Here is an 18,439-nt window from a genome sequence, read left to right as displayed (position 1 = left end):
ATTGCCAAGGTGTGAGGGAGTGAGGGATTCTGGTTCATGTAGTCCTTATGCCAGATTTTTTTTTTTTAAGTTTATTTATTTTGGGAATTTCTATTTCGCACACAAATTTCGTTATGGGCTTGTGTTATTCCTCTTTCTAGTTATATATTCTGGTCTGAGCTTATCCGGCACCACATGGGCCTACTCGTGCCAGTAGTGGTGATCCGTATCTCCGATCAATGGCGTTTATGTTCATTAAAAAAGTACAGTAGACACGTTATGCATTCTCATTCATAGTGTAAGTGAGGATTGAAACATTTGACATTTATATCATAGGAAGTGAACCATCTCATTGTCCTAGTTCAGACCTTGTTCAACAGTTTTGAAATGACAGATCAGTCTGGCTTCTTCCTGCCGCAGACGTAATTCTTGGTCACCTCCACGTTTGCCCATTTTGATCTTCTTGAGGCCCACAATTTTGATGTCCTTTTTATTATGTAACTGATGGTGGTGTTGCTAGTGATGTGACAGTGGAAGGCTCTTGTCTTGGCTGCCAAATGTTGAAATGTACTCTCTAATTCTTGTTCTTAATTCTCGAATGGTACTTCCAATGTAAACCAGATTGCAAACACATATTATAGCATAGATAACGTATTTTGATCTACAGTTTATCTGTTCTTTAATCCGAGTTTTCACTCCTTTCTTGTCTGTGAACATATCTGTGTTCGGTACTGCATAGTTGCACATGTTGCAAAAGCCACACTTTGTGAACCCCGACATAGGTTGCTGTAACCAGGTTGTTGGTCTCGTCTCTTCTTTTTCTGGCAACAGTGATGGGCTTAGGATCATTTTCAAAGTTGTAGCTTTTCTATATACTATCGTTGGATGGTCCTGGATACATTTGCCCACGTGTGGGTCTAGCTTCAGTAAATACCAATTTCTTTTAAGGACTCTCTTAATTTCTTTATTATTTGCGCAGTACGTAGTGATGAATTGAATCGTATTGTCTAGTTGTGTTTCCTTGATTCTTTGAGTCAATGTTGATTGTCTCGTCATGTTTAGAGCTTTTTTCCTTGCAGTTTTAGTTGCTTTTTGATGGTACCCTCTAGCTGAAAAACGATTTGACAACAGGTTGCATTCTTTCTCAAATGTTGATAAATCCGTACAGTTCCGTTTTGCACGGATAAATTCTCCTTTAGGAATGTTTCGGATGACTGGTTGGTGATGGCAACTTGTTACGAATAGTGTAGAGTTTACTTCCGTTTTTTTCCTGAAGGTTTTTGTATATAATCGATTGGAGGATACAAAAATGGTTAAATCCAGGAAGTCAATTTCAAAGTTGCTGCTTTGGCCGGTAAATTCCAAACCAAATTGGTTTACATTTACTTGACATAAAAATGATTCAAGTCCGTCTGGTGTTCCATTCCAAATAATTAATACATCATCTATGTATCTTGAACATTTTATTATTTTATCCTTGTATTCTTGAAACTGGTAGATAAACAAATCTTAAAACATTCCCATTACTAGATTAGCTAGGGCCGGGGAGTACTTCACGCCCATGGCAACCCCACAGATTTGTCAAAAAAATTGATTGTCAAAAGTAAAGATGTTGTTCTCCAAAGTGGCCATTAGCATTTCTTTAAGCATGCACACATTGTTAAAGTGTGAGGCAGATTTGTCCATGAAAGTGTAATCCATTGCTTCTAGTGCTAGTTGGTGCCCAATCGATGTGTAGAGTGCCTTGACGTCCCAGGTTGCTAGCAGGTAAATCTCTTTCCAATGTATTTCCTCCAAAATGTTTATGACAGCAGTAGTGTCTTTCAGATACGCCTTGATTTTACATACTTCTGGTCTTATCACATTGTCAATATATTCTGCCATTGGTTCTGTTGCCCATCCAATCGTTTGTAGCGTGAGCATCAGCATTTTCAGGTAAGCCCTGGGAATGGGAGGGAAGCCCACCTTTCAAGATACATACACATTTTATATTGTGCTGAACAGAACCTCTTATCAGTAAACTGAAATGCATTTGCAAATGATGGGACTTAGTCCCAAATATAACGTTTTTTAGCATGTGTTTACCAACATTATGCATTCTAAAATTGTTATGTCAGCACCCCGGCAGTACCGCGCCTGGTTAAACAGAAGCCAGCAACTGTGAACAATTGCTGTTTATAATTGCATATATCATGTGTTATAGTAGTATGCACGCTACACGCTGCAAAATTTAAACAAGTAATTTGACTTTTACACTTGCTTGTTTGCACAGGTGGGATTGAGCCCAAGACTAAAAGTGCTTCATTTACAACAAGTACATTATTCTTTGTGTGAACCGTAATGAAACATTAAAGGGTAAGAGATGATTTCCATGTAACCCTCTGGCAGTAATAAAGTAGGCAATCACATTTAGTGACAGCAATGATACCGTAAACAGCACTTTGAATAAGATGAAATACAATTGGCAGGAGTTTCCTAACCTCCCTCCCTTCCACCTTTGTTCTGTTACAATGGCGCACATATATCTATTTTTATAAAAGTCTGGTTCCTTAGAATGCACGAGGTGTAATGTGGTTTTTGAATAATATATGGTATGGGACTAAACACTGACAAGATTTTTCTTTTCTTTTTTGTTTTTGAAATGGACATGGTTTTCATTTAAAAGATTCTGAATGTTGTGTTTTTATAATTTTTTCATTGTCTTGATTAATGAAACTAGCCCGGATTTGAAAAAGGCGCAGGTTGTACGCCGAAACACGTGTCATCCAAGAGGGGCTGAAAATTCAAAATAAAAAAACTTTATCAAATACAACAGAACTTTTGGATTTGTCATTCATAGCAAAAGGAAATACACCAGTAGTTTATCTTGACGCAAATAAGTGCAGGCACAGTTGCAACTTGTCCTACTGTCCTCTATATAGTTGGTTAAATCTGAGTCCAATGTAAATAATTTCCAATGTTTACTCAATTATCTGTACATTTTACTGCTTTCCACTGAATACTGTGTTACCATCCTCACTTTTTGAAACACATCCTCCTTGTTTCTCACCTTAGGTTTGAACAAGTCAATTCTGATCATTTTCATACTCTTATCCATTGCTTTTACAAGAACCTCCTCCATGTAACCCTTTGTTTGAACCTGGTGTCAAGAATGGCACATTCTTTCTTGTACTCTTCACTCTCTTTACAATTTCTGCAGGCTGTATTATATTCCCCGGTTGATATGTTGTTCATAACACTAGATTTATGACAACTAGTGTCCCACAACACAGAATGCATCTCTGTTGGTTTGAATTTTTTTTGGACATGATCCTATACGCTTTCACATGCAACTTTGTGTCAAGAAACTCTATTTCTGTCAAATGGCTATTGGAATTGAATGAGAAAATCATTATCATTGAGGTAATTCACAAACTCAATGAGACATGACTGATTGCCCTGCCATATTAGGAAAGCTTGATCAATGAATCATGTCCACAGTTTAATTATTGGTCTATAGATGTTATCAGAATACACATACTTGTTTTAAAAAAATCCCATGAAGAGATTGGTGAGTGATGGAGCATAGTTAGCTCCCATTGCCACACCTCTCATTTGCCCATACAAATTCTCATCAAATAGAAGTACATTATTCCACAGAGTAAAGTCCAGCATATCCTTGATCATCATTATATGCAACATAAATGAAGCTGATCTTGTCACATAGGTATAGTCAATAGTTTTAAATACTAGGTGGTGCTGTATTGATGTGTGCAATGCTTTCACATACAATTTCACAAGACAGTACACATCGTCTGACTCAAAACCTTTCAAAATGTGTAAAAGGTGCATTGTGTTCCTCAAATACACTGGAAGTTTCAGAACCTCTTTCGCTAAAATTACATCAATATATTTGGTAAACTTTTCAGTTATCCACCCTATCCCACTCACAATCGATCTTCCCTCTGGAATCGTGACACATACTTTATGAACCTTGGGAAAGAAATGGATTGTGGGAAGTTTGGGATTCTCAACTGTTAAATAACGTTTGTCCTCATCTGTAAATAAGCCCGTCCTCACCCATATCCCAACAAGATATGGTGCCTCTTTCGTAATGCCTTTAATACATTTGCTGTCCAACCTTTCATAACAGTCTGGCATGTTTAAATGGGTGTTGGCCATTGTGATATAATCCTCTCTATTCATTATCACAATGTTGCCACCTTTGTCAACTTGCATGATCACTATTTGGGTGTCTCTTTTTAAAGAATCTAATGCACTCCTTTCTGATTTTGTCAGATTAGTGTACCCTCTTTGTTTCCTTGGTCTGTCTAACATTGTGTGTATGTCACGAGTAACTGTCTTTTGAACCAAATCAATGGCATTTTCCATTCCATAAATTGAGTACATTTTGATGTATCCTTAATTTTCAAATTAGTTAGATGAATTGGTTCAATATTTAAATCCTGCAAAACACCTATATCATCAATTTTGTCATTACCCTCTCAATGGGATGTCAGAACCTGGGCGGTACATGTATCTGTGATAGTTAATTCACTATCAGGTCCTTGTCTCACTGCAAAAACCTATTTTCTTCAGTGATTGTGAAAAAACTTTTTCAATTTGAGTTTTCTTGTAAACCTGTACACATCTTTTTGTGTATTGATCCAATTATTATTAACAGTCGGTGCAAAAAGTGATCCACTTCCCCTTCTAGGTCTCGGGTCTTGGCGCCTTTTGTTTCCAGTAATGCAGTTACTCACAGGCCTATTATCCTCTCCTGTTGAAAATTGTTTTCTTTTCTGCTGTGGTGCTCTGACAATCTGCCTGACTGGAGCACCACATACCTGGACACATGTTTACTGCCAGCTTAGCTTAGTGGTCCAATAGAGGAGAAATATGCGTGCTTCAGTTCCCTGATGCCAAGAATGGTGTGCTCTGAGAAGTGCCACTATTGTGGGTTAGGCATAACTTTGTCCCTGATAATGTGTGGTAATAAAAAACAAATTAGGCTTAAGAGAACTACATTTGTAGAACTATGTGCTAAAGGTAATTTAAACTCATCTGGGCAGTACTGTCATTGCTACCCAAGTACTAGTACTACAGTAATAAAACTAAAGCAGAGCAACCTTTTCCAAATGTTTGAGAACCCGTGTAAGACCAATTTGAAGCCCCAACTCTTCTCTGGTGAAGACACAACATTGTTGCATGACTCTGTGACATGAACAAGTGCCCCACTTTGCTGGAAATTAGCTGCCAAACACTTTCCATTCTGAGCTCAAGAAATGTTAGTCTGTGCCCAGGGAGCCCTGTTTAGATATACCATCTTGATATCACCAGCTACTAATGTGTGGAGTCCAGAGAATTGGCAAAAGAATAAAAAACCATGAAAAGACAACAATTTGATCCAACATCCTTGCACCAGCAATGGAACACTGTAGTGAGTCATTTTTAAATCTAGTTCATTGCCTTTAAGGTTCCTTCTACACAGTTAGCGACCACCAACAGTAACCAAAAAGGCATGGAAGATTGTTTAGAAAAAAACAGAAGCCACGGCCGTCTGACCTGCACTTTTACTTCATGTGAAAGACAGCAGGAACCCTTCCTAAACCGCTCCTCACCCCTCTGCCAAGACACACATTCATTCACAAGACTAAGGTGCAAGGACACAGAACGAATCACGCTGGGATTTTGCCATTTTCCCTTACACTAGTGTTGACTTTCATAAGTACCCATGTGAAGGGTTAATGCCCCAAAATGTGTTGAAACCTTCACCTTACTTCCAGAGGTTTCCTTAATTGTTTTTATCTTTTTTGTGATAATTAGCTAATATATATTTCATTATTTTTATGCACTTAATGTTGATCTTAGAGTAATTGTTGTTGTTCTTCCATGCCAAATCACCTCTCTCTGAGGAACAAATGTGCGCGCTCCACACAGTCTGTGAACGATTGAGCCACTTATTACAGTATTTATGTGGCAGCTTTGATGTGTCCCAATAAACTTCTTCTGAGAAGGCTTTAGCCTGCAAGGGGCGTTTACTGCCGACATCTACTACTGTGCCCATTCATTCCTGACTAAGATTTCACACCAAAAAACGATACAGCTCTTAATCACCAAAGCAGCAGGACTGTGCGGCTGGATATAAAGGTAAATTGATGTACTTCATGGATTCGTTCATGGAAGTAACACCACCTGTTTTGAATGCACCCCAAGCACTTCAATATTTGTCATGCTACATTTGTCCATCCACTCAAGGATGAGAGGGTCTTTTCCACAAATTGTGTTGCTTCAATGCAATGTATATGAAGCTTTCCTAATGGTTGTAAAGCACCCTTTAAGATTAGGTAGACATGTTTGATGTATAATAAGCCAGCCTAGGTGATCAACATGTTTATTTTTATTTTATATGAACCAGCACAGCTCTGCAGCTTTTTCAGAAACAGGCTCAACCAATGCTGCAAGCACTACGGGTATTGTGCACGCAGGGCCCAGGAAGATTCTCCTTTGAATCCCCTGATGAAAGCCACAACTTTCCTGCAGGGAACAGGAACCCTCCACATTAGGTCCCCTGGGATGTACTGCTACCAGGATAATCCTGACAGGCCATTGCCCTTTGCATCCCAGGGTGCTGATTACTGTAGTCCTTTTGAAGTAGGCAGACAGAGGAAGGAGACAGAGTTAGATTACTTCCTAGGAGATGTTTAGCCAAGAAAGGAGTTCCTCCACCTTGGATTCAGGTAAGGATCCCTAACCTTCCTGCCCCCTCCCCAGATCCTGCAAACAAAGTGCTCTGAGTTTGACATCAGAAGCCAAAGGACTCTTGTTACAGCACTGGGATTGGACCTCTGACAACAAGCTTGCTTTGGAACAATCATCTGTAGCAGTTTGCGTTTATAAGCAGGTGCATGCCTGTAGTTTATTCATCTTTGGTCTTCTTGACAAGAAGGATTGAACTGTAACTCTGTTGTGGATACAGTCGATTCCAAAGTCTTCTGCCATAGCAGTGTACACAGAAGACTTCAAGGAAGAGCAATACTCACCTCTTTACCTACCTCCAACCATTTGGGAGGAACTCCATATTTCCACTTTTTGAATATTTTTTTCGCACGTTCCCAACATAAACCATTGCTGAAGTTTAGCGATGCAATCTCTCCATGTGGGCTTGAGTTAATGGGGAATGGGAGGTTTTGCCATGGCAGATTTCATGGCAGCAGATTTCATTGAGTTTTTTTAATGGATTTGCTAAAAATATATGTAGGTTTTGGGTAATAATTAATGTAGAGGGACTAATGAGGGGGGTGAAGACCCCCCGCATATATTTGTGGCAAAATCAACCATTAAAAAAAATGGATTAAACCTACTGCGACAAAAATAACTCTGCAATATCACATAGAAACAAGTTCATGTGTGACTTTATTTTTACCTTTACACTGCACTCCAATTTAAGGTGTATCGTGTTACTATGTCTGCATCACGATTCTACTGACTAGCTCAGCACCGAGATTCCGGCGTAGCAGAGAAAGTATGTTATAAAATTAACAATAAACAACAAGAAATCAATAACCAATACAAAGCCAACTGTATTAGAGAATGTTTGGAGATTATTAAACTCAGCACGTGTGGTTTTTTTCTGCATTATGCATGCAAGGGATTGGGTCGCTGCTTTGGATGGTAGGAATGCCTTGTTCCACTCAATCGTAATGCCGAAGTGTCAGGTGAGACAACTGGTACAATAGAAAAATCTGGAGTTATAAGTGGAGATATTATTTAGAAGCAAATATATAATGTAACAAAGGGGACTTTCAGAAGCGACAGAACATTTTGGCTGCCAGAAAAGCTGCACACTGGCTCCCAATACAAGATTGCATCACATTCCAAAAGCTGTCTACCACCCATAAGTGCCTTTCTAACTATGCGCCCCATACCTTGTACAGAAATTCACAAAAGCCCAAGCATTGAGACCTACCAGATCCCCCTATGCTCACCGTCTCATCATTCCAAGATTTAGACGTGCCAGAGCAGGGGTGTGTGGGATACAGCTTCCCTGTTATAGCAGCGAAACACTGGAATGAATTAAGAGCTGAGCAATCCTACTGGACTTTCCGTAGACAATTGAAAACCTGGCTCTTCACATAAGGACCCATGTAAGCTTCAGCACCGTCCTCTCTCTGCCACCTACTATGACTTATGACTGTATGATTACGCTCTCAATACAGTGACTTGTTACTATAAATTCTACTGCAACTAGCGCCTTGATGCCTAAGCGTTTAGAGCGCTGCTATGAATGTACAAATAAATAAACTCTGAGAGTCTGATCAAACAGTAAACTATGTATGTGTGGATTTAAGTCAAATTATGGTCATCAATAGCCTTTTAAGTAAACCCTCCATAGGGATCATCAGTTTGAATTTTTGGTTATTCATGAATCCAACATATGATAATGATTATGTCCCACAGCAATAGTCGAGTAATTGAGAGGAACAATGTAAAAAAAAGGAGCATTAAAAAAACAAAGGTTTTCATTAGAGGCATTTATATAATCAGTTAATTAGATCCTGCTGATTAATCCCCAACTACCAAAAACAACCACCATTTTAGTGTGCAGTGAGAAGAATGCAATGCATTACTATTTTCGTTTTAGACGTGACAGCTAAAACACATTTGGAAACTATATTTTCATACTGGCATAACACACGCGGGTAAATCTTAGGGCAATATTGGGGGTCTATGTAAGACAAATATGCACCCAGACTCGGTAAAATGATTGTATTTAGCGTGATCAGTTAGACAAGAGCTGAATTGCCCATACATTCTTAGAAACACAGTTGTGGGACATATACTTTGTCACATTTTTGAATTGTCTTGGTAAATCTTCATGGCTGATATGAATATGTACAGACAGAGGATGTTATCATCGACACATATATCATTCTTACATTGACTCAAACAGCTGCATGTATTGCTCGTCTCCACGACCTCCCTCGACTTCATGGTCCAGTTTCAAAATAATTTCATTTTCAAACTGCAGAGAAAAAGCATAACATGGATCAAATATCTAAACGTCTTGCAGCTCTGATAACCAGAGTTATTAAATAACACACACATTTAGTTGTTGGTATATACTGATTAATTTCAAATAGAATTTGGAAACATCTCAAGTTGAGTCCTAGACAGTATTAGTAGAAACTAGACCTTTCTTATCAAAAGTTAAGTAGTGAGATTGTTTCCTTTTTATGTTAATACATTTTAAAATAAGGTGTGTTACATACAAGGGTTACGCCATGCACTGGTCACACATGGAGCCACACATAATGCATTAAAGAAAGTAAGTAACAGAAGACACAGCATGAGCTAGACATATGTAGTTTCCATCTTAGAAGACTACACTAACTAAGGATATCCTGTGCCTGGTTATGAAGGCCCCTCATCCATATCTGTGCCGTGTCCCTTGTCATTGAACTTATATTGTCTGTGCTTTCAAACAAAAGGTCACTAAAGTGATATGTTCAAAATATAACAAGAATACAAGTGATTCGAGTGCAAAAGTGTATGCTGGAACGAGTATGCACATTAAAGATAATAAAAAACAAAGCAACATGCAGCCAAATCTTTCTGGCCACATTCACTGTCGACTCTGGTTGGACATTGACTGCAACCTTCCTAACGGGAGTAAAGGGAATACGCTGAAGAAATCTCTACATAATTCAACAAATAACCCAGTATTTCTATTGCAATTCATTTAAACTGACAAACAGCACGCAAAACCATGAGACAAAATGCATGACATAGACACAAGGTAAAAAGCAAAACATCATAAGAAGGGTGTAGCGGCGACATCAATTATCTGTTGCCAAGGGCACTAGCAAGAGACCCTGTCAATCCCTTCGGTAATGAGATAGAAAATACAACAAAGACACAAAGAAAATGCAAAAACATTACAAGAAGGTGCAGCACTGACATCAATTAATGGTCGCTATGGGTACCAGCTAGTTCCCCTGGCAATCCCTCCAAATACCTCTGTGTGTAGCACCCTGGGATAGGGCCATCTGCTGATTGGCTTGCATTCCTTTGAAAAACCTAGCATCTTTATCTTTGATCTCAAAGTGACACAAATAATCTAATAAAAGACTGGACATGGAACAGAGGGGAGGGGAGAAATAAACAGGGATACACAGCAGTGTAGAAAGAGACAGCAGACAGGGCAGCACAAACGAGAGAGATTGAGTGATTGAGAGAAAGGCGGTGCAAAGAAAGGAACAGCAGCAGCAGGAGACTAGAAGACAATGGTCCACATTATGAGTTTGGTAGAATCTCGACACCAAACAGACTTACCATTACTGCCACTTGGTCCGGTGGAATAACAGACGGATTACAAGTGGTGGTATGGTGGTTTTAGTCCCCATTTATGAAGTCCATAGACTGTATGGGGATTTCGGCAGAATAACCACCAGTGATAATTCTGTTGAAAAGGCAGTTAGTTGGCACTAAGGTGGCAGAATTACCTCAATCACCTTACCCCAAACCCATAGTTTGTCGGTGCAGTAACACAGTGGTAATTATGTTACCATTGCATTTCGAGCATTTTTGGCCACACCGCTAAACTCATAATGAGGCCCAATGTGTAGTAGAAAGAGAAACCAGGAGGTGCCAAGATTGTGATATCAACAACTAATGTATGCAATGTAAAGTAATACAACTGCGTCTTGACATCTGTCATTTGGGCAACCTTTTGCCGCTACGTCCTGTGTGAGAGAGGGTGCAGTTGGAGAGGGAGGCAAGCTGCAGGACCCTGCACATTGAAGCATTCAGACTGGACAGACCCATTTTCGTGTGATATTAAGATTGCAAGTGATTATGTGCATGCATGGAGAGTGGCCCAAGGTGTTGGTAGTTGCTTCATTCTTAGCTAAGGAGTTCTTCTCTGCCGGTATGGATGGCCTTGGAGTGCACAGAATGGGGATATATTACACTCGATTTATCATTTGCTTGATGTAAATTGGGAGATTGGATGGCAGATCAAGCAGCCTGGATATTGATGTATGTAACTGGCTGGCAGGTGAGTATAGTGTAAGCTAGAAAGATGTATGGTGTTAACCTATAAACCTGAACTAGCAATCCTTTTAGTGGCTTGGTGACTATCAATATATTCAGATGTTTTTCGAAGGTTGAGTGGTCCTCCTATGTGTGAACTGTTTGGTTATTGAAAAGGAAGTTAAAAGGGTAGTAGAAATCGAACAACTGTAGATGTTAAAGGAAAACATGACAGATGAGATGGACATATGAAGGACATAAAGTAAAAACATACAATGAAGAGATGGCTAGAGTGGTGAGTACAAGCAAAGAGGGTGAGATGTGCAGCAGAAATCACACAGCTGAAGGAACAGAACAAGAAACTGCTCTCGGGCTCGTTGATAGTTGTCAGAACGAAACAGGAAGAAGTTGGCATAAGAGAAAGAAAGACTGTGGGCCGCTCAAGCCTTTGAACCCTGGTTTACCATCCCCCAAGTGTGGAGACCTCCATTTTTTATGGAATTTTAAAATTGTGGTGTCTGTTTTACATTGCTTTTTAGGTGGGGTGACTGCGGGCCTCTTGAGCCTTTGATCCCCTGTTTCTATTAATCCGGCAAGTGTTTTGGACCCAAGAGCGACTTTCGAGTTTAAAATAGGGCACGGATAGAGTAACACAGTTGAAATATATGTATAAGACTTCCCACGTACAGAGACAAAATTCTCAAGTATCATAAGGAATGGCTAGCAGAAATGAAGGGATGTTCAAGTCATGGCCAGCAAACAGGATACATAAAAGGAAAGTGGAAGATGAACTTGCGCGATTAAAAATAGAAAGGAGAGATGGACAACAGACTTGAATGGAGAGCATTGGAAATTTTGTTTTGGATTGATAGTACGACGATCAAGGATGTGCACATAGAAAAGGAAAAGAGAGGAAAGGAGGAAGCGAGAGGAGAGTTTGGATTATGGTACGGTACAATCAGATGATGAATCTGACCATACACGAGGGCTAGAAGAGGAGTGGTGTGCTGTAGATGAGTTGGAAGAGGAGGAGCAGCCTGTGATTTCCCCACGAGTAGAAAGTTTGTGTGGATCTAGGTTACAAAATAGGTACAGACAATAGCTAAAAGGTCAGTAACAGGAAAAAGGAAGATGGGAAAACGGATAGGAGCACAGTTTCAACTATTACACAAGGGGCCAGGGAGAGTGCAGTATATATCATGGGCACACATAGCTATGAATAATCTCATACGGCGTACATAACTGGATACACCTGATCTCCAGTCAATCAAGCAGAGGATGATGCGGGATGTTCAAGAGATGTAGAGGGCAGAACCAGGAGATTCCTGGGACTGAGCAATTTCATTTGTCAATTTCATGGTTAAAAGAGCTCACCCGAAGGAGTTACAGAAGATGCTTGACAAGATAGTGGGGATTGAGGTGAAGGGCTGGGTGGAAGTTCATTCTATTATTATTCATCACTGTAGAGGGTTGATAAAAGGAGAAGGAAGTCACACAGGGCGTGCAAGCAGAGGAAGTGAAAAACTGGTCCAAAAGAAACTATCAAAGATTACATTGGAGAGAGGGGTCAGCAGAGTTCAGGGTGGTCCAGGACGACATGCGAGTGGTACCTGTGTGGAGAGGTGAAAACGATTGGACAGGTGGGTATCAGCCACAGTATGAAGGGGGCTTACCAGGGGGATTACAGAAGGGTAGAGAGGGGTTTTCAAGAGCAGGTGGGTTTGGAGGAATGGGGCCTCAGTGAGGAGGAGTGGGTCATTGTTGGATGTGTGGGCGAATGCGTCATTTTTCAAGAGAATGTACAAACAGGCAATCATTTGCCTATCCTCAACAGTAGATGTATACTTATCCCCAGGAAGGCCCAGGCTCATACCCCCAGTCGTGCCGACAGCCTCCCCGACAGTTCTTTATGGTGTGCTATCGCCTGTTGCCCCACATGTTCCCCCATGTTATGCTTGAACTAAAATGGCGCTGGAGCGCAGTGCATTCTGGGAGCGCTCGGAGCCATGATGGATATTTACTTCATGCCGCAGTGAAAAGCTGCACACATTTTGCTGAGTGTTAGATTCACGGTGCTGAGGAAAACATGCTTTCCAAACCTGGTATGCGGTCAAGGACATTTCTGCTGGGAAAGCTAACTTTGTTATGGTTTGTTACTGTTCTCTGCGGAGCGTGTTTTTAGAGGAGAGAGGCACTCTGCTCCTTGAGGGTGGCTGTCGATTGACCCAGCTGGCCAATCGATGGCTGCTCATCAACTGCGCAAGTGCCATTTCCAGAAGGTTCAAGAACTGCCACCCCTTTTCGGAGTGTGTATCTATGCGGAAAACGAGAAGTGGTCAGTTGAGACTTCAGCCGGAGGAGGACGCTTACGTCTGGCACTCCTGTGAGCTGTGGTGCTCTCAGCCTGGCTGTTCCCGGGGTCTTCCAGCCGCTTCTGGGCGAGATGAGGAATCCAGTTACGCTCACTGTGATGTATTTCCTTTTGAATTCTTTGCTTCTTCTGTGATTTATGTCTACAATATTTCTGTGTTATCACTGGTTGCTTCTAAACTTTGAATAAATAGCCGTATAAGTGCTGATTATCTTCTAAGAGTGTGTAGTTGCGAGTTACTGCGTCTTTCTGCGTTCAAAGTATTGGCTCTATAATTGCATTGGTGATTTATGTTTTTCTGTGCACTCTGGGGAGAGCAATACACCCCACCACCTTTCCCACAGTTGCCATTTCCAGGCTCCAATAATGTGCCACTGTATATAGTGCATCAAGGACAACAGCAGGGTCCTTAAATACCAACAACAACACTACGCTGAATGGCACAGTGGTGCAATATCAGGGGGCTACAGTGGTTGGAGGGAGCCCATTTGTTTTTCCTGGAACAAACACTTATCCAGATTAGGACAGCCTACAGACAGCCTTAGTGTGTCCAGTCCTACCGTTCACTGCCGACCCAGTAGAGGAACCCTTGGTGGGTGTGGATATAGGAAATAAACCATTTATTTTCATGGTGGACACTGGTGCGACCAAATCATGCATTAGTGGGGGAGGATTCCCTTCATCAGGCAAGGTCATGAATACCAGGGCTTTTCTGGGGCAATTCAATTGGTTCCTTTCATGAATAAATTACCCATTAAGGTAGGGGGCTGAGATGTGTGGGCCTTCTTGGACTCCACTGTGATTCTGATTCATTTGTTGGGAAGGGATATCTTGAGTAAGCTCAACATGACTCGTTAACTGGATATATTTGTATGTGGGTGTACGTGCATACTCCTTGCCATGCCTGAGAATCAGAAGGTGATAATCAGGCAAGATATGAGGCTTCGTTGGTCTGTGTTTTCAGCAAGGCCTGCGAGGATTCAGTCCTAAACTTAAATGCAGCATTAGTTCGTGTTATAACTATTGCGCACGTGCAATGTATTCTACATAACACTATCGAAAGGCAAATGTTTAGATCCCCATATAACTTTCCCATCTCGCCAGTACCTCCTCACCCCCTGCACCACCCTTTACACATTCTCCATGTTTTAATATATTTTCTGCAATTTAAATTATTAAAGAGGCGCGGTAATCTGAACTTGGATCCCAACACTTTCTAAAATCCTTCAGCAGGCCACTTATGCTCAGGTACTGGCTATTTAAATCATCACTCTATTTTTACACCTCTTCAATCTGGCCTTTGTATTTCTATCTCTACAGAGACTGCTCTCTTACATGTCTCTAACTCTCTTCTGTTGGCTCATTCTAATTTCACCCTTCTCAAGCTTTCTGCAGCATTCGATACTGTGCACTACTCTCTTCTTACATCTTCTCTTTCTACTCTGTGTATTTCTGGGTCTGGTCTTGAATGCTTGTGCTTGGTTTATGGTAATTTCATCTAAAACCATTACATCTAATGCCATTCCATCAAATTTTTTCCATCTAAAAAATGTCCATCTAATGCATTATTTTCTTTTCTTTTTTTTTCCCCCCAAACCACCGTTTTTTACCCTTTAAAATACACCTGAACAAAAATTAACCCTTTACCCCCCAAAAACATGCATTAGATGGAAATTCTTTAATTGAAACATTTCGATGGAATGGTATTAGATGGAATGGGTTTAGATGAATTCACTAGATACTGTTTTGCTCCTATCTTTCCCAACAGTTACACTCCGTCACCTGGGATGGTCAGTCTTCTCATTCATTTCCCCTTCTATATGGTGTCCCTCAACACTCTGTACTTGGTCCTAATCTCTTCTCCCTTGATAGTGCTGCTCTTTCTGCACTTATTTCTTCATTCAATCTTTCTTTTCATCTGCATGCAGATGAAACATAGATCTTTTTCTCTTTTTCTTCTTTTGACTCTATTTAGCACTCCACGGTTTCAAACTGCCTTTCTGCTGCTCAGAATTGAATGTCGTCTCATTTTCTTCACATCAACCCTTCTAAGACTGAGGTTCTGTTCTTTCTAGCCTCAACTATTCCATCTACTCTTTCTCCTCTGTCTCTTTCCTTGTCCCTTCTTCCTTGCCTTTTTCCTCATCTGCACGTAACTTGGGTGTGGTTTTTGATCCTCTGCTTTCTTTTCACTCTGCATCTACTCTATTGCTCATTCTTGCCGTTATGCACTCTTCAACATTCATCATGCTCGCCCCTACCTTTCTTTACAAGCTACAAAACTGCATTATTTTCTTGTATTGACTATTGTTCATCTCTTCTGCTTGGTCTTCCTGACTCACATCTTCTCCCCCTTCATTCTGTTTACAGTTCTGCGATTCGCCTTATCTCTCTACCCTCTCACTCTTCTATCACATCTTTTTTACTTTCTATTTCACTGCTACCATTTGAATCACGTCTTTACCATTTTCTTTCAATTGTCTTCAAATGCACCCATGGTGTAACCCCTCCATAGCTTTCCTCACTAATCTTGTTCTATGTTCCATCTCGCTTTCTCAGATCTCTGAATCTATTTCTTCTTACTGTTCCTAAACCTCCTTTTGCCTCTTCTCATTTTCATTCCTTTGTTATGCAAGAACTCTCTTCCTCCTTCTCTCTGCTCTGCTACATTTCTTTGTATCTTTCAATCTAATCTGAAAGCTCACCTTTTATCTTGTGTTTCCACCCAATTCTGTTTGCTTCGACCCCTCTCCTGTTTTTACTCGTTTTGCTCTATCATTTTCCATTCCAACATAACATAGTGTTTGGACAGTAGGGAGAAACATTTGGTATATACCAACCTGGGAGTAGGCAATCCTGGGTTAGGGTGGTATTAGTGCAAATTGGCAAGAGAGGGCCAGCCATAAAGCCCTGCCTGAAATTGAAAAAATACATTGCACCATCTATGGGTGATGGAGTGTTATTTTAACCATCTGTGAAAATGATACACTGGTCTTGCTTACCACAATGATATAATTAATGTTCATACAGCATTCCTGATCTTATTTTCATGATTGAAGCCCTTTTTTGGCTACCTCTGAGATGAGTTGTTTCAGACTCTGAGGTATGGACAGGAGGAAGCATATGTTTGCATAGTTTGACTGCTTTCCATTCTACCTTATTAGCTCCTTCTCTTATTTACATGCTGGTCTATCTGAATCACTAAGTTGTGTTTGGTGTGGAAAGTGATGGCATTTCACTTTAGGTCCTTGGACTTACATTAGCCTCGGATTGTACCGGATGGCAACCATCATTTTGGCAATGATGTAGTAGTCACAGCCATGCTACGGGAGGTGGTGCATAATGAGAGTGATTGGTGGCAGGCGGATGAGTACCCATAAAGATATGTGAGAATGATGTAAGCTAACATCTGTGGTGTCTGTACATTCTCCTACACATCCCGCAATATGTCACAAATGCAAGTTCAAGCACACTAGAAGCAGAATGCCAATCACATGGATGATGAGTCTCTGGTTTTGTGCCACCAGGTTTAAGGGAAAGCTCCTTAAGACGAGGTGGTGTATGTCACTTAAGTGGTCCGAGCAGAATAACATCGAGCTCAGAGGGTCCTGTAAAACCATGACCCCAATTATGTACGGTTAGGAAGTCCTTTGTTAACGTAACATACTAAATGCATTATACTGACCTTTCAGTATGAAGCTCATTGTGTGAAAATATATGTGATTTGGTGCTCAGTTTTAGAAGAGAGGTACTGTGCTGGTTCCCATGTCAATTGCTGCACAGCTGTATGAAAATAGACCTTGCCTCTGCCTTTGCTCACTAATGTATTATTTGGTGATGAGCTGCAGGTGTCTACATTGGTCATCTTCTAAACACGTTTTCTCATTTCTTGTATCCTCTGGCAGAACCTTTGAGAAATGAGCAGTCATGGTATTGTTTTCCATTTAGTGGTGGCTTAAAGCAAGCAATCAGATCTGATTTCATTTGTCTGCACTTCAGTTTGCTCTTGGTAGTTTGTCCTGCTTAGTGTCTGTGAAAAGTGATAGCAATTATGTTTTGAAAGTGTAAAACTGGAACAGAAAGAATTCATAGTTTTGTCAAAAATGTGATGTGGCTGTAGTAAGGATACTACAGGCACAATTCATCTTACCTTAATCTTCAGGGAAAGTCCTCTCTGCGAAAATAAATTATATTTTCCACTCACATGGGTGTGTGTATGTTTGAGGGAGGGAGGAGCCGCAGCAACATCCCATGAATGAATACAATTGTTATGTGAATAGAAGGACGTCTCTTTTATGGCAATCTAGCTGCTAATGAAGACCTACTAGAGAATTTCTTCAGGACTTTCCTTCAGTTCTCATGTTTCCAAATCAACCCCTTAAACAAAGGGAATACATTACTGCAGTGTGAACTGTTTCTAGGCATATGACACACATCCTGCACCTTAAGGTGATTTCTGTACATGATGGTGTATGACCTACCAGAGAAACATAATTTGTTACAAAGATCTCCTAAACCTGGTTTGACAATTTAGATATCATTTCGTCTTGTTTTGTGGAACTGTGAGTGAATAAGGAGACCTCATACACACACTTATGTGTAGAAAGTATTTATAGGCAAGGAATAATAAGACTGAAAACGTTGGGTTTTCTTGTAATAAATATCAGCAGGATTAGCACATTTTTAAGCAGTGCAACGCCACTGGAGAAACAGGACCATGTATGCCCATTCAATAAAAGATCTCATGAACTGACAATTATAACAGCCAAAACCTAACCTACGTGTCATTTGACATTGATACTCAGTAATGGCTGTTTGGATGAGTTTTCACATGAGTGCAAGGCGGGAGTCTTTGGGCTTCATTGCAAGTGTGGCAGACCAGCAACGTGCTGGTAATTCTGTTTACCACCATTCTTACCGGACCGCAGCACTGAGAGGGAATACTGGTAACAACGGTGCCGGTAACAACGTACACTGTGCTACTCTTGCCTGTAGCGCAGTGAACTGAAACACCGGAACCCTCCAGAAGCAGTGCCGAAAACACTGGCACCCTGTAAAGAAGGTGGCATTACAACA

General features: G+C 40.6%; 1 protein-coding gene across 2 annotated transcripts in view; it reads right to left on the bottom strand.

Moving 5' to 3' along the window:
• The window catches only part of DOCK2 (dedicator of cytokinesis 2), a 2,833,934-nt gene that overhangs the window by 468,707 nt on the left and 2,346,788 nt on the right, over positions 1-18,439 (bottom strand). For both annotated transcript variants that reach the window (XM_069654309.1, XM_069654310.1), the window contains exon 34: positions 8,898-8,983. In XM_069654309.1, the coding sequence (XP_069510410.1) occupies positions 8,898-8,983 (86 nt within the window). The remainder of the gene's footprint in view (positions 1-8,897; positions 8,984-18,439) is intronic.

This window comes from Ambystoma mexicanum, chromosome 3q, assembly GCF_040938575.1.
Source record: "Ambystoma mexicanum isolate Mex_15411 chromosome 3q, UKY_AmexF1_1, whole genome shotgun sequence".
NCBI classification, from domain to species: domain Eukaryota; kingdom Metazoa; phylum Chordata; class Amphibia; order Caudata; family Ambystomatidae; genus Ambystoma; species Ambystoma mexicanum.
The sequence above is the reverse complement of the archived record's forward strand: the minus strand, read 5'-3'. Positions and strand labels throughout refer to the sequence as shown.